Source organism: Natator depressus, chromosome 5 (assembly GCF_965152275.1).
Source record: "Natator depressus isolate rNatDep1 chromosome 5, rNatDep2.hap1, whole genome shotgun sequence".
NCBI lineage: Eukaryota > Metazoa > Chordata > Testudines > Cheloniidae > Natator > Natator depressus.
The window spans coordinates 5044446-5062020 of NC_134238.1; the positions used below are offsets into that span (position 1 = coordinate 5044446).

Consider the following 17575-nt stretch of genomic DNA (forward strand, 5'->3'; position numbering starts at 1 on the left):
AAGGATGTGTGTATTTGAACTGGCAAACAAACAACTCCCAAGTGTTAGTTTATGCAGAGATAGTGACCAGAGTGCCCATCAATGGGAATGGGAATCACAACCCATCTAAACCAGACCAGACGCCCTTTGACTGCATGGGAGAGATGAGGTGGGTGAGGTCATATCTTTTATTGGACCAACTTCTGATGGTGAGAGAGACAAGCCTTCAAGCTTAGACAGAGCACTTCTTGAGGTCTGGGAAACATAAGCCTGGTGTACATTACAGAGTTAGGCTGACGTAAGGCAGCTTACAGCGACCTAACTCTGTAAGTTTCTACACTAACACTCAGCTCCAACTGTCAAGTCATCCAATACACCGACTTAATAACGCCACCTCCATGCGAGGCGTAGCGCTTTGGCTGATGTAGTTAGGTCAACACAGCGTCAGCGTAGTCACTGCGTTGTTGACATGGACTGTTGCTGCCTCTCAGAAGCTGTCCCACAATGCCCCACACGGACAGTGCAATTGGTGCAAGCGTTCCTGGTGAGGACTCGCACCGCCGACACAGGGAGCATAGTGTGGACAATTTAATTACTGTGCTGGCTGTATGTCGACGTAACTTAGGTCAACTTAATTTTGCAGTGTAGACTTGCTTGTACTCAGTGTCACAGATAAATACACAGTGGAACAGATTGTTTAGCGTAAGTAGCTAACACACAGTTTACGGGACCATTCAAGGTGAAGTGGCCCATTAACACTCCTCCCTCCCATCGCCTCCTGCCCGCTGCAGATCAGCTGTTCCACAGCGTGCAGAAGGTGCTGGGGGGAGGAGGAAGGAGCAGGGATGGGGTGCACTCAGGGGAGGGGACGGAGCGGGGACGGAAATAGATGGGATGAGGTGGGGGCTTGACGGAAGAGGTAGAGTGGGGGTGGGGCCTGGGGCTGAGCAGCCAGCTCCCCCAGGCAAAGGGAAAATGCCCGTGCTACACTACGCGTTGTGACAGGCTTGAGTAGGAGCGCGACTACTGCTCTCTGCCTTGTCTTATCTGAGCACCAGGTAGGGAGAGATTAAAAGTTATGACTATTTTTAATGCCACGTGAGCTAAAGCCAGGATATACAGCACTAAGGTGAGGGACGGTTCAGGCAAAGGCTGGCTGCTCTACTCAGGAATTTGCTTCTTGCTAGTTTCACCTTAGGAGTCAGCGTGTGATACCTGACAAATATTACTGGGAAATTATTTTTAGTGTCTTCCCAGTATACCGATTTTCTGACTGTGACCACCACTGTAACCTGGCATTTACCGACGGGCTGCCATAGACATGGAAACCATCCTCTCTCTCGGGGTAGCCTTTCCAGAACACTTCGTGATGGGTTTATAGAATTTCCTTTTGTGGGGAGAAAGGAGAGAAAAACCCCAAAGGTATATTTCACTTGTTTTACCCAGGTCAGGGATTTTCCTTTGTATCAGAATATGGTTAGAGTCCTGCCCAGAATGTGATTTAAGCCAATGGCTTTTTTTTGCAGAGGGCTGAACATGCCAATGCCCCGGAAATGATTTTAAAAAGCAGATTGTTCAAAGCAGGGAGCAAAAAGAAACTGGATTTTAGTACAGACGTAGGCGTGGCTGTTACTCAGTGTTCATCCACAGCAGCATGCACACATGAGTTTGTTACAACTCACATTAAGTAACAGGATGATATTTAATATGTGGCTCCTCGGAATTTGGACTCTGTTTAAACAATTATTATAGCAGACCCAGGAAGTTCAGAAAAACATGCACCCACTTTATTCAAACCATCCTTTCTGCCTCGGCCAAGACCAACAAAAGAGCCAGTATCACTGTGTATCACCGATTATGTAAACACAGGCCTGGTCTGACCCCGAGGTGCCTCAGGTGCATCCCCAGGAAACACTGGCCTCCACAGTCTAGCAGCTTGATGAGTGAACGTGTAAAGAGGTCACCACCGACGTGGGGAATCGGTTCAAAACAATAAGGAAGGTACCATTAGCGGTCACACTGAGTGGAGGGGGTAAAATGGGGTCCAGCCAGGATCGCCCCTCTCCCAGCACTCCCTGGAACCAGAACTGTGCAGTGAAGACCCCCATACACACACACACACTCTGGGCACTAGGATCCAGGTGGTGTCTCCTCTCCCCGTCATGTAGCCTTGGGGGAAACCGTGCAGAGAACAACCAGCCAGAGACTCTAGCTGGTAGGAACAGACAGCCACTGCAGGGACCTATGGATAGTCCAGTCAAAACTGCAGAATGTTCTGACTGTCTCTGACCGATCGACTGTTTTCTCCAACCCTCCTGCTCTATCACAGTGTCTTCACCTCAGCTTCACTCCTGCCTGTCCCTCCTTGCTCTCTTCATTCGCCCCTTCCCTTTTCTTTCCATTTAGCGGATCCCCTCCTTGCTGCCATCACATGGTTCACCCTGCTTGCATGTTACACCCTTTCCCCCCATCCTGTGTCAGTCTTGTCTATTTAGATTGTTAGCTCCCCTGAGAAAGGACTTCCTGCTACTATACACAGCATCTGGCACGACGGGGCCCCATTCTTGGTTGGCCCTTCGCACTACCCTTATAAACACGAGGAATAACTGGAGCAGTTTTGGACATCACCTGAGGAAGCGGCAGCAGCAGCTTTCAACCTGCATGGCAACAATTAGCACTGTGTTAGCAGAACATCAAACACTGCCCTTGGGAAACTTCAGTTCACCTTTTCAACACACCTGCAGAAAGCTACATTTCCAGGCACTGCCATTCACTCGGCTTGCAAGTCTCTAGCTTCTAGTTCTTCAAACACCACCACAGTGCACTGAGCTCCGTGCTCAGAGAAACCTGCTGGAGCATTCTCTTCCTGAAGTATGAATTCAGAAGGTGGCTTCCTCAAAGCTCCAGTTATAACCTAGGCCCCATTCCCACACACCCTTTTATTTCTTCTAGGTATGGAAGATACTTTTTCATACCTGGTTCAAACCTTACACAGCATTTCTGCTTATAGCATTGCTGCTTCGTGTCCCTGCAGCCCAGAGAACAACAGACAAAGGGAAAGTTTCTTTCCCCATTTTTAAAAGTTCTGGCCTTCCCATTGGTTCTTTTGGACAGGTGCCCATTTTTTTTTTTTTTTTTTTTTAAACCCAGGGGACTTTTTAACCCTTGTAACAGGGTCGGGCCAGATGGCTACAGGAGAGTGATAGAAGGCAGATATATTAGCCCCAGGTTAAGTAGGTCCCTTTTCTCTGGGTAAGGTAACAGGGAAGGTTCCAGAACAATCAGGAACTTTCTGGAGACAATTACGACAGACAGGCTGATTAGAACACCTGCAGCCAATCAAGAAGCTGCTAGAATCAATTAAGGCAGGCTAATCAGGGCACCTGGGTTTAAAAAGGAGCTCACGTCAGTTTGTGGTGTGCGCGAGGAGTGAGAGCAAGAGGCGCAAGAAGCTGAGAGTCAGAAGGCGTACTACTGGAAAACTGAGAAGTGCAAGCATTATCAGATATCAGGAGGGAGGTCCTGTGGTAAGAATAAAGAAGGTGTTGGGAGGAGGCCATGGGGAAGTAGCCCAGGGAGTTGTAGCTGTCACGCAGCTGTTACCTGAGCCACTGTAGACAGCTGCAATCCACAGGGCCCTGGGCTGGAACCCGGAGTAGAGGACAGGCCCGGGTTCCCCCCACCCCTCCATCCCCCCAACTCCCTACTTGATACCGGAGGAGTTGAACTGGACTGTGGGTTCCACAAGAGGGGAAGGTCTCTGGCCTGTTCCCCGATTCTCTAGGTGGATCAGCAGAGACTGCGGGGATTGTTCTTCTTCCTTTCCCCATGCTGGCCAGTGATGAGGCTAACTGAGTGAACGGCAGATCTGAGCCACGAAAGCGGCCAACTGAGGGCTGCCGTGAACCTCTGAGGCGAGAAAATCCGCCAATAAGTGCGGGACCCACCAAGGCAGAGGAGGAACTTTGTCACACCCTTTACAGGTAAAGCAAGTAAAGGCCAGATACCAAGAGGGATTTTACAACTAACTGGCTTTGTAATAGCCTCATGTAAATTCCCATAAACAGCAACTACGGGGAGTGTGTTCATTTGAAGTGTCAGCTGTGTACAATTCTAGAAGCCTGCTGTACACACTAAGCTGCAACTACTTGCTGGGCTAGATGTTGTGTCGTAAACTGCAATTATAGGGACAGTGTCACCTATTTGCTCTTTTGGACGCTGGGAGGTGACTGAAAAGAGTTTTCCCCACTAATTCCCCAAGAGATGACAAAACAAAAGTTGTGCCCATCCCTCCCCAGAGAGTTTAAGTCAGCACAGCAATAAATTTAGTGTTAGAATTGCCAATATCAGCAGAAACACAGAGAGCCTCACAACAGGGTATTTCAGTTAACTACTGATGCTGCAGAGCCATTTCTTTTGTTCTTGTTATTTTGTTACACAAGGGGCGTTTCCCACCAGATTGTAACAATTAGAGTCCAGAATTGTAAAACCTCTGGCTCCAAATGCAATATTAATTCTGCATTGCACATATACTTATTACATTCAACAGTAAACAGCAACTAAACAGCACATGGTCCAGCTAACTTAGCTCCTGGAACTCTGACAAGACATATTAAAAATTAGATACCATTTCTTACCTATTCTCACATCTTTGATTAAAGAAAATGTTACAATCTGGTTTCAGGATTTATTATGTTTTCATTTTGCATTTCCTAGGCTAGTCAGTCTGACTTGTTTATAGTCCTTTCCCTGCTGTCGTCACTTTCTGATCCCTTTATACTACGGCAACGAGAAAGCTTAAAGGTCAACTTAATGGGGCAGACTTTTCCAAGCCTTCCTCTCCCCCATGGTGGAGTGCTCTAGTGTCATTTTGCTCACCTGAAACACTATCTGGAAAGAGAAGGGACTCTGCACTCTATGAAAAGGAAGAAGTCTGCATGGACAATCACTTTAACTTAGGTTGGTACTGGTAATTTCACACACAATTCTTGATTACACATACAATTGCAATATTTGCATGCAACTGCAAAAATCGGATCCTCAATCACAGAACTTTGAGGGTCAGAATAGTTTCCCACCCTCCTGTCCCCACAACTTTAGGCCCGACTCCAGCAAACGCACACTTAGCTTTACACAAACGGACTTCAGTGAGATTATTCATGTGTAAAATTAAGCACATGTTTAAATGTGTGCAGGATCAGGAGTTTACAGAAAATTCCATTCCTTTCCTTTCCTCCTTCACTTACCCGAAAGTAAGTTACTTAAATAGATTTAGTTCAAACTATATTTGAAATAAATTCATCACAGGGCAGACTCCAAGCATGAGCAGTTTCAGGCATAAGGAGACTTTATGGAAGTTATAAATGAGGAAAAACAGTTTAAAATTAAAGTGAAGTTGCAACCTTCGCTATATAGAGTTTGCTTCTGCAAACACTATTCCACTGGCCTACTGTTGGTTTAATTTCACACGCACATGCATACACCAAGCTAGGGATTTTCCCGTTTTCACGTTTGAAGTGTTCTTAATGCCATGAGTGAAAGATACCAGACTGAAGTCCTCGGTTTAGGCAGAGAACAGGCATCGGCAACAGAAACGTAAGTTTCCACGCCACTGCCCCACCAATGCCCTTCTAGCCCTGACATGAAAGAACCAGCTCTAGCAGAGACAAAGCAGACTAATCTCCATTGAGCACTCAAGCCATGGCCTCTGTGCTGACTGCCAGTTAATGCCAACAGTGGAGGTTTCTGAAGTGCACACATGTCCACTGAAAACCTGGATTGAGACCAAGTTTATTTCACACAGGTCAATCAACAGCCAACAGAAAATGGCTACTTTTGGTCAGTAGCAAAATGGTGAAAGGCTCTAGAGTCTCCTATTAATCCCAAGAGCCACCCAATCCCGTTATATTATTAGATTGGGGGGGGGGGGGAATCTATATTAGAGGCAACACAGAATGTTTTACGGGGAGTTTCCTCACATTAATCTTTCCAATACAAAAATACGGCACTTCACTTACCGTGAAAGTCGGATCCCGACTTCTTAGAAGCCATTTAGAATCTGAAAAACAGTTTAGAAGCATTAATAATCTTTCACATGTTAAATAATATAATACTATGAGCTTCTATTTTGTCTTCCACCCAAGGATCTCAGGAAGCTTTGCAAATATTTGTTCAAATTTAGCCTAATGCCCCTGAGACATGAGTAAGAAAACCCATTTTATAGTCTGCGAAACAGATCTGGATTGTTAAGTATTTATTTAGCGTGTGCCTAGTCGTCTAGCCAAGCGAGGACATTTTCAGTGGTGTGATGCAATTCTTCTAGGCCATCGCCGAACCTAGTCAGCAGGCATTCATCGACAATGTGCATCATCGTCGGTGTTGCACCGCAGCTACACAAAGGACTGTCACAAAGGCCCCAGCGATACTTGCCCGGTCCAGAACCTATTCAGCAGGGACCTTGGAGACGGGGCAGGTCAAAACCAGGCAGGCAAATTGTTAAGTAACTTGCCCAAAGTCACACCATCGGGGCACAATCAGGAAGAACCTAGGTACCCTGACTCTGTGTTTGAAGCGCAAGAGCATCCTTCATCTCCAGCTGGTCTTAAGATACTAAACATGTTTATCCTACATGGGGGAAAAAACCAAACCAAACCAGATTTAGCTCATTTGTGTCCAAAGCCCTATTTTCACTGATACGCTTAGAAAGTGAGAGCGCCTTTCAGGAGTCAGGAGATGCAGAGAATTATGCAGAAGCCAGCAGTGAAATGGACATTTGTCCATGTGCACTTTCCACTACCTAGCGGGCAGAAAACTACAGAGTGTAGATTCCATAAACATCGTGTATTATCTTAGAACATTTTAACCGAAACTCTCTTTAGTTAATGTTAAGAAAACCTCTGCAGAAGCTGGGACACAGGTCAAAGGGAATACAATGTGCCTAAGATACGCACGAATCTACTAGCAGTCTGTGCACTACACCTGCCACCTGTGGACGAGCACAACAGAGGCCGCAGCTGACTAAACAAACACAACATGCATCTGTTTTCTCTAGTTACTGAGTTTACAGTGGCAAGGTTATTAGATCTAGAGGCCCTTGGACGTGGTTTCATCGGGAAGATCTTTGTTTTGATGAGTACCGAGGGAAGGGAAGGAGTCTGCTCTGGTGACTGGAGGAAGAGGATGGATTCGGCACTCCCAGATTTTATTAGCTTCGCCAATGACTCGCTCTCTGACCAGATTTAGATCTGAACGCTGGCGGCCAAGAAAGGCCCCTTTCAGCACAGCAGCAGGCAGCTCAGCAACACCCATTCTAATGAAAAGCTGCTTCTCAAACGCAGCTCGCAGATTACCGAGAACACTTCCTGCCCGGATAACTCCGAGCACTAAAAAGCCCGAACGAGTGCCCAGCTCGCCTTGTCTAGGAAAAGTAGATGGTGGTTTCAAACAGTAAAATTGTGCTCATGTTTTAATTAATATGATTTTAAACAGCACTTAACACCTAACGTAGACAGGATTTAGATCCTAGAGTTTCATATTATGCATGAATCAAGGTCAGCACATTGGATGGGAGGGGCCTACCATGCATTCTTGAAGGGACCTTAACATGGTCTGGCCCCACCAACTGGCAGCAAAGAAATCTCACCCTGACTGGGGCAGACCTATTGTTGACACCCACTTACCACAGGCCATCTTCCTAGAGAAGAATGAGCCTAATAGATGTCATCATTAGGAAGTTCCCCCTAAAATGTTCCTTTTCTTAATTTCATCCCACTATTCCTGGTCAGACCACATTTATGGCACCCAAGGATTCTTCTCCTTCCTTACTGTGCATAGATATGAAGGGTGTAGGCATTAACACTCTCCCCCTGCCTCCCCACATCACTCCAAAATGGCATTGATTTACCAAGCTCACTCTTACTCAGTCTTTCTTCAAATCAGTCTCCTTGGATTCCCTCCAATATGTCTACCTCCTATCAATGAGAGGACCACATTTGAACAGAGCATTTTAGGTGTAACATCACCTGAACCAAAGAAAGGAAAAGAACCACCTACCCTGATCCACAAGTAACGCACATGAAAACAACTCCAGGTTTCTGGTGGGGTTTTTGGGGTTTCAGGTTACAGAAAGCATTGCCTACTAACCCAAGGAGTAAGTTTCCTAGCTTGCCCCCCCCCCAGCTATAATTGCGCTGCAGTGTCCCTTGCCATTGAAAGAAACAAGACAGCTGTGCATTGTTTATTGCGAATTCAATTTAGTGAATGTTCTAAGTGTAACTTTAGCGCCTCTCTTCCTGCTATTACACTTTCCCTCCAAACTTCACTCCGCTTTCTCTTGCTTTTCATTCCTCTACTAAGTCCTGGTGCAGCTCTTCCTGCGTTTCCTTCTCCGTCCCCTCCCTCCATACCATCCCCTCACACCCAGGCCTTGGAAGTTGTCAATAAATACCCAGGACACAGGACTAAACCTGTGTTTAGAAGTTTAGTAGCCAAAGGGATGTAATATAGGTACCACTCCTGTCCCATTCCCGGCACTGTCCAGGGGACATACCCAGGTAAGAAACCAATCTACCCCAACCTACTGCCCCGGGACCAGGTTCAGGGTTAGCAACTTTCACAGCCACATCCAGCTTGGGTTTGATTGCCCACAAATTCCTCTTTGCTGAATGGAAGAAAGAGCATGTCAGTCCCTCTGCACCCGAGCCAACAGACACCTCAACTGCCCACAAGCGAGTTAGGAGTTTCTACAACTTTACCTACCACCAGCTGCCTGGCTGCTACCCACCCCCCCACACTCCTTTTTGGGTCTTCATCCTCTGTGAATAGCTCCAGAGGTGTCCTCTGCTACTACTAAGAGCTTTGACAGTCAGCAGCTAAACTACAATCTATTTCATTGCAACCCAGAGGGCTCTGAGCAGCAGTTTTGAGCATGCTCCAGCCTGCAAAGTACTGAGTTTGAGCCATCTGCAGACTCAGGAAGGGAGCAGTGCCTCAGTTTACATTCAGTTCTCATTTGGAATGTTTCCTTTGCAGTTATAAGGACTAGAAATGTAACGCGCACACTGGGAAAGTTTCCTACTCACCATGGGCAGAGGAGTCTTCAAGATCTGTCTTTAATCCTGCTGTACAGCCCTCTCCCCCCATTCCTTCGTGATTCCATATGCAAGAGCTTTGGTGAAGGAGCAGTGCCCTTTATGACTCTCTGGGATCTGTCCAAGGGGGAAGGACTGGGGTGATTTTAGCACCCTAACAGCCTCACCTGCCAGGTCTTGTATGCAGGTCACCAGTATACAATCACTAACAATGATAAAGGCAGAGAGATCCAGTAGTGACTGCATGAATGTGAGAATTTATTCTGTGCTCTTAAGGTCCCCCATCACCATCCCCAGATCTGTCTGTTCACCATGTCCCAACATGAAACAACTGTCCAGAGTCTACCTGTAGCGGGGTGGACACCCGCTCGGGCCCAGAGGGGTTTAAAATAGCCCTGGAAGAGGGCTGGGGCAGAGGAAAAGCTGGGCTGATGGCAGAGCAGCCGCAGCTGGGGGCCATGCCGCAAACAGACCCAGTGGGCCTTATAGAAGCCAGGAGCAGAAGAGCACTCTCTCTCTAGCCCTGAGAGGGAGGGACCTGGCTGCAGAGAACTGAATAGAGGACCTAGTTTGGAGCAGGGCTAGGGAAAGGCCAAGGGAGCTGGGTAGCTCCAGCCAGGAAAGCCCCAGGCTGCAGGCCTGGGAAGGCCTATTAGGTATGGGGGTTGCAGGGACAGCCACGGGTAGGCAGAGGCAGCAGGTCCAAACCCAACCTTGCCTGTGATGAGTGGCTCATACTGTAGTCTGCCCCAGGGAGCTGGGGCTAGCTGGTGACTGGCAGGAGCCTACAACTGAGGCGAGGTAGGGATAGTGGGTGGGGGGTTCCCCTGGGAGGGGGAGACCCAGAACTGTTGGGGTACTGCCAGGGGGCAGCACCCAGTTAAAGCAGCACCGGGGTCCTCGGAGGGACACGGGAGCCAGCAGCAAGGCGAGACACCGGCCGACAGAGGGCGCTCCAGAGGCTGGAATGCTAATTCCCTGAGACGTCCAGCAGAAGGTGCCACCGGTGAGTCCGCGCCCGGCTACACCACCAAACCTTCCTGGAGCACCATGGGCTCATTTTAGGCTGTAAGCAATGAGTCATGTTAGGTAACTCGGAATCTATTTTTAACTCAACCAGGTGTCATTCTGCTGATGCTTTCTCTAATACACCTCTAGGCTTGTTTATTTCACAATTTCTCTTAATTTCCGTACAATTTCCAAAAAACACTAAACCAAACACTACTGGCTTTGGAGATAGCTTGTACCCCTGAAGAGGGAACAAAGAAAGTACTTCAGCTTCTCGAGGGATGCAGAGAAAAGAGTACACTAAGTCTGCAGCCCAAATAATGCAAAGAAAGGCGACCAAGGACCAAGCAACCTATGGATTACCTGGCACAGCTGCACTGTAACTGCCAGTGTAAATGGGACTTAAACTGACCCCAATTCAACAAAGAAAGACATTAGATAGTAGATCACACACTATATTAAAGAGACTATGCCTTTTAGACACCAAATCATAGGGCTGGGCAATAACTGAAGATAGAATTAACATACAATGACTAAACAAACGAGGATTTGGGGAAGTCAACTTGATATTTATTACAAGAAAAAGCAACATGAGTTTATATGTAGGTAGAAACCATATTTGATTCCATTATCCTCACCCTTCATATGTCACTAGCCTTGGATTGTAAGATCTTTGGGACAGGCACTGTGTATACCTCTAATTTCAGCACCTAGCCCAACGAGATCCAACTCCAAACAAGGACCTTTGGACACTACCATGGGTTATTACAAATCCTACATTCCTTACTATGATCACGTCTCTATTTACTGGCTAACGCTGGAGAACTGTCAGAAATAAAGTTGCAAAAGATACCTTAAACGGGAGGAGAGAAAAACCATTTTCAAACTTCAGTGCACAAAGGGGAGGGACTGCTCTGCGACTCCAACAGGAATTATCCAGAGTAAACTCACACCCTACACTACTGGCTGCACATCAGAGTACCAGAAGCAGCTTAATCCTTCCTGCTGCAACAGAAAGACAGATTACAAAAGTTTGGCCCTGAAACGGATGAGATTGTAGATTATTATATCACTATAATCCTGATGAACCCTATCAGTCTGTGCAAAGAACAGGCTATGCATAAATGTTATACACAGGAATCTGCACTAGCTAAGCACTGCCAGTGAATAGGACACTGAACTTGGCCCAGGAACACCAAAGGCTAGTTGAAATATCTTACAAAAATAAAGATGTAAAAGCCCAGCACAAAAAGACTTCAATGGTAGTAACAGGTATCAACCAGGAATCGCAGTCATGCCAGAAGACTACAATTTAGGCTGTCTTCACTGCCCAAAAAGGTGCGTTTTTCCCATGGGATAATTAATGCACATTACCCATCTCATTGTAAAATCCTACCGGACACACGGCACGCTGCAGTGTTTGCTGTGAGAGAGCTCGGGAAGGCTAATACTATACTCTTTTCACAGTAAATTTTATTAAAGCTAGTGTTTAAAATCAAGTTTACACAAATTAAGAGGGAAGATACTGTACATCTGGGGTCAGGCTTGCAGTGCCTCCTCTCCATTGGGATTTTACAGCAGTATAGCTACCCCACAGTAAATACACATCTGGTTTGCCTTTAGGGCTTGTCTACACTTGAAAGATCATTCAGATTAAGGTAGAGTGTGAATTTGAATTTGCAAGCCCTTACCTATGCATTTAGCAAACACTGGAATAGCAGGAAAATGCAAGACAGGGAATTTATTGCACTGGAGGGCTTGGCTGTCTGTGGGTTAACATTCACCTCACAAAAAGAAAAGGAGTACTTGTGGCACCCTAGAGACTAACAAATTTATTTGAGCATAAGCTTTCGTGAGCTACAGCTCACTTCATCGGATGCATTCACAATCCACTGAATGCATCCGATGAAGTGAGCTGTAGCTCACAAAAGCTTATGCTCAAATAAATTTGTTAGTCTCTAATGTGCCACAAGTACTCCTTTTCTTTTTGCAGACACAGACTAACACGGCTGCTACTCTGAAACCATTCACGTTACAAGCTCCTTTTCGAAAGGGGTTTCATTTTGAAAACCTCCCTCTTCCACCATTCTGCAATCTGATTGTGGCAGAGGGCAATTTCCTACAATGTCCTGGACAAACCTTATTGAATTACATTAAACTTTATCGAATTCAATTATTTCAAAATACAATTGTGTGTTATTGTAGGATCATATGTAACTTTTCCAGGAAACTGCCTAACGTGAACCTTGGAGAAATGTTAGAAACTTCAAAGAACAGTCTGGGACAATACGTGGTTAGTGGGTTTCCTAGGAAGTACTTGGGAGGCCTTTTGAAGCTAAGTCCTGGGAAGAAAAACCTCATTGTCTACTGACTACCTGTTCCTGAAAACTCCAGCTCAAAGACCCCTGAACTATATAAAAGGAGGGACTAAACTTTTCATGAGTGTGCTAGTTCTGAGCGGAGACTGCTGTGAACTTTTGACCACAGAAGAGACGCTTCTGTGGGGTTTGAAGTACTGATCACCAGCCAGAGCCCTTGCTGGAGTTGGGGTGATCTCTGGCAAGTTTGTTAGCACGCGTGAAGGTTCTTTCACTATGTTTTAATACCTTTTCTCTGTAATGCTTTTACCTTAACAATAAATAAGCTTGCATAGAAACAACTGTTTGATAGCTTAACTGTGGGCAGTTACGTTGTTAGTCTCTGAACAGAAAGCAAGCAGGTCTGTGTAGACAGTCTGTCTTTTGTTGTGGGTAACACAGTGAGGGCAGAGAACTGCTCAGCCTTGGAGATACCCCGGTCAGAAGCGAAGAAGACGCGGGTCCCCACCCAAGTGAGGAGATGGCTAAAGGAGCCAGAAGCCTAGAGTGGGCGCCCTTGCCGGACCACAGAGGGGAAATATGGGTGCAGTTGCCTTGAACTGTGATCCCTCTCTGACGGTCTGTCCACAGACTATTTCCGTGTGTGCTGGTTCTCCTCTATCAGGGTGGACTTTGGGTGGCTGCAGCTAGTTTGTCACGCCTCTTAAGACTTTTTTTTTTTTTTTTAAGTTAGAGAAGCTCTCTCCAGACTCTGCCATCTTTATAGCTGTTGACAATGTCATTAACACTGTCCCCAACCCTGCAATGAGCTTCACACAGGTAGACCCTGCGAGCACAAGGAGCAGTCTCAATAACTAATAAATGTTAGTTCCGCATTCGTGTCCACCTGCCTGGAGCTCACTGCAGGAGCTGAGCCCTTATTCGCTTTTCCTCATTAGGTAAGTAAGGTTCCTCTCTATCAGTGTCCACTTTCAGCTTAGCTATCACTAACAGCTCATTCAACAAATTCTCTCTGCAAGCAAGTAAATATGCCATCCCGAAGGCCTTCTGATATACGAACTGGGAAGTCTGCTTTCGAGGCGCTTCCTCCAGCGTCACGCTAAGGTTGGAAAGGAGAGCGCTGCACAGCCATAGAGGCAAAGACATTAGCAGCTCCTTCTGCTAACTTTAGGCTTCATTAGGCCCACCCCCAAACAGAGGGTCAAATGGCACAGAAGGAGCTAGGCAGATGGGTGTGAAGGTGCGGTCAAGGGACACTGTGGGACATTCTCACCAGTGGGTGAGAAGGGCATTAGATGGACTACTGCTGAAGTTACCGGGGAAGAGGAGGAGTTAACTCTTCATTTGCACACATATTCTGTTACTGTATTTTCCCGAGTTTATGACTGTGTTCCCTGTCCCCTAATAAAGGTTCCCTTATCTGTACACAGTCTGAGTGTTTGGGAGTGGGGAAGTTCTACCCGTTAAGGGCACCGGGGAGGGAATATTTACTTTTCTCAGGTATCAGAGTGGGCTTTAGCCAGTTTAGTTACATGTCAAGAGGGGACCCTAGATATAATTTCGCTGCCATTCACCACCTGGCAGAAGGGTTACAGTTGTCTAGACTCCAGACCACAGGAGCCCTTTGAAGCAACTCTCCCGCTAAGATTCAGATGCCTAAGAAAATATTTCTTGCCTCATTTATTTTGATGCAATCAGCAAACTTTCCAGCGTGATAGGCATCCACCACACTCAGTTCAGACCCAGCTCCTCTTTGATTTCTAAACAATAAGGAGACTTTGTTCTAAGTCCTTGATCTTGCAATTTACAGTGTGTGCTAGGCCGACTACACACACACACACACACACACGCACGCACGCAGATCCCACTAAAGTCAATAGATTCAGCTGCCTTCCCACATGCTGGAAATTGCCAATCGAGGCCTCAATTATATAAAGGGCCATTTGTTTGTCATTTATATTGCATCAATTAAGTACATGGTCCTGCCTCAGCACAGGGGGCTGGATTTGATGACCTATTAAGGTCCCTCCAGGCGTGCACTTCTATGATTCTACAAGCGATTTGATTCAAATATGTAATTTCTGACGCAAATGCCACAGAAGGTATTTTAGATTGACAATATTTTAAGATGCAAATTTGATATTAAATATTTGTGTTATGGTAGCAGCCAAAGACCATAATGGGCATCAGAGCTCTGCTGTGCTAGGCTATGAACACACAGATGCAGGTACAAACTCTGCCTTGAAGATCTTACAACCTACAAATTTTAATTGAAACCTCTTACTCCTGGTAAGTGTTAAAGCTTTGTTACAGGATTCAAATATTAATTTGGAAGTCTAAAGCATAGTAAAACCAAGGCAGGCCAGAAAAGATAACCAATGTACAAGGCACAGACTCAATTACCAGTCTGTAGTCACTTCTGCTTCCATGCAGGTGACATTTCCCAAAAGTCTGCAGCAACAAATCCAGCCTTGTACTTCTAATGTAACTCTGCAGACACCACTTGCATTCACATCACTGCAGTCGGTATTCCCCTTTCATGAAAGGAGATTTCACTGAACTACCCTCCATAATGATTTTGATACCTAACGTCATTCGAAAACTGGATTTATGTGAAGTTACAACCACATCCCCCTAAGCAGAAGCAGCTGCTCTTTCACCAAGCTTGGCAGAAAGGGAGGTCTGAAGCAGACCCACTCTAATCACTTCAAGCGCCACTGCAAGCTTTGAAATCTGTAAGACAAAAGCCAAGACATTCCTTGTTTCAGGGCTGAGAAATATGCACTAGCCCCCATTGCAGCTCAACTAAACCTACGGAGTTTGAAAGTCCCGCTGTGAAATTAAAACAGTTTGGCCACTAGCCAGGATTTAACAAGAAGCCCCACACTGTGATGCGACTCCACAAAGGGAGAAGACTGTACTAACAGCAGAATCTGATGAAAGCCACACTGCCAGTGCAGAAAGTTTATACCGAAGGATCCACGTAACATAGCATGTGACTGTCTAAATCACAGGATTGGAAAAAAATCTGGATGGAGAAACGTTAAGCAGTTGCATTAAGGACAACACAGTTTGCAGACCCAAAATTTATCTCCATTTTGCCCTTTTTTTTTTTTTTTTTGGCAGGGACTGGGGGTTAGGGGGGCTGGAACAAAGAGCTGTTAAGAGCTTCCCTAAAATAAAACCAGAGTAGGAGGAAGGGAGGGAGGGAGAGAGAGGGGAAGGGGGAGAGGGAGAAAGAAAAAAAGCAAATCCCAAAAACAAAAACATAAAAACATACTAAGGAAACAGTTCTGTGTCTCCCACGTGTTACTGGATGGTTTGAAAATATGGTTTAATGATCCCAGTAATATTCACTAAAAGCTCCTTGTGCCAATAGTACTGTATAGATTCAGCAACTGCACCATTTAGGGAGATCAATTTCTTTTCAACACTCCCCATCTTTTTATTCTAAAGAAAATGTATGAAGCATGTTATTATATTGCCTCTTTATGCCTCCTGCTAAACCAACACCATATATCAATGGGAGTTAAACTTGAAAGCAGACCAAAGAAAGTATAAATACAAAGGCTTGTTAGAATAGCTATTAAAGTCACTGGATTTAAGAGTACATCTCATAAGGAGGACTTTCAAGACCCTTCTTAGCGGTAAACAGGGCAGCCAAACAACGGTTTTCCTTTATAACCCCAGTACAACCAAGACACTTTTGACCTTTACATCCCAAATCAAACTACACTATGTTTCCCATTAAATTAATCTATCTTTATATAATTGAAAGAAAATAAGGACTGATGAGACAGTAGGTGAGTGTCCTAGTTTTTCCATTGTAGAACAGCCCACCAACTATCTGAGTCAGGGCAGTAATACTCAGACCTCAGTGGCTCACCAAAAGAGCCACAGTAGTGTGAATTTACCGTTTTCACACACACGTACACTGTTCTCACAGCAAGATGACTGACCAAGTATTATTTCATCAACTACAACTGGTTAACAGCATAGTAACATTTGGGTGAGAGCAAGATCATTAATGAGGATGTTGAACTAAACTGGCCCCAGGTGAGACCCCTGGGGCAGCGGGGCTCAGGTTGATGGGGGCCCACTCCTTAGTGTCAGAGCAGCCACCAACTCTTGCTCTGAGGCCACCAAAATTTTGTTGCGGGAACCCTTTATGCTACTGTCTGTTAATACAGAAAGGGATTTATTCTTCAGCATCTCTTTACTGACAGGGCTGCTTCCTGCTGCAGAACATATCACAGACCACTCTACAAAAAGAAGAAATACAACTCAGATAGCAAGTCCGATTACATCATCTTCAGGATCCAGAAAGAGGAAGATACAGGCAACAGCACCCTGGTTTTGCAGTCAAACAATTATGTTTATGTGAACTGCTGCACTTACACTATCTAAGAAAAATTCATGAGTGTGATCAACCCTAGCTCTTCAGGGCATTAGCAAACCAACTGCCTACTGTTAGGAAGCAGTATCCCTCCAAGGCAGACAATTGCAATATTGGCCATTATGGATTGCCTTTTTTTGTTAGTTTTTTAGACCTGCCCATAACAGACAAGGCCCCATCCTTCTCCTGAAGTACCTGATATTAGCCACTGTCAGAGACTGGATACCCGACTAGATGGATCCTGGTCTTGATCCCGTATGATAACACCTATGTTCCAACAGTGGTACTCTGAGTGTAACTATGTCCATTATTTAAAGCACTGATCAAGTTTGTTCATTCAGAATCACATGAAAGAGAAATGAAAGAGACCTCTTGATGACCAGGTGTAGGATGTACATCAGCACTTCACCAAACTGACTCAGAATGGATCTGATTTAAATTCACGTACAGAAAAACACACGAAACTATGAGAGACTGAAGGTGACAAACACACACAGAAATAGAAGCCTACCTAGACCAACCCCACAATGTCCTAGCATTGCTTGGACAAATGGCAATTTCGTACTCGTGAGTGGGGAAAGGTGTAGGGGGAAGGAAAAGCACATCCAGAAAATAAGCTGCTTCTAAATAAACATGGGGAAAAAAAACCCATCAGCTTCATATCCCATCCCAGAAGAAAGCAGAATTTCACTGTTGCATATGCTTCCTTAACCATCCCCAGAGCAGAGAATTATCTTGCCACAGTTCCATAATAAAGAAGAATAGCAGCACCTAGCTCGTTTACT

The 17575-nt window shown here is 45.6% G+C and overlaps 1 protein-coding gene across 1 annotated transcript in view; it reads right to left on the minus strand.

Annotated features, from left to right (window-relative positions):
• UBAP1 (ubiquitin associated protein 1) overlaps positions 1 to 17575 on the minus strand; it is a 56682-nt gene that overhangs the window by 21058 nt on the left and 18049 nt on the right. Inside the window, exon 2 of the mRNA XM_074952279.1 lies at positions 5997 to 6037. Within this exon, the coding sequence (XP_074808380.1) occupies positions 5997 to 6030 (34 nt within the window). The 5' untranslated portion in view covers positions 6031 to 6037. The remainder of the gene's footprint in view (positions 1 to 5996; positions 6038 to 17575) is intronic.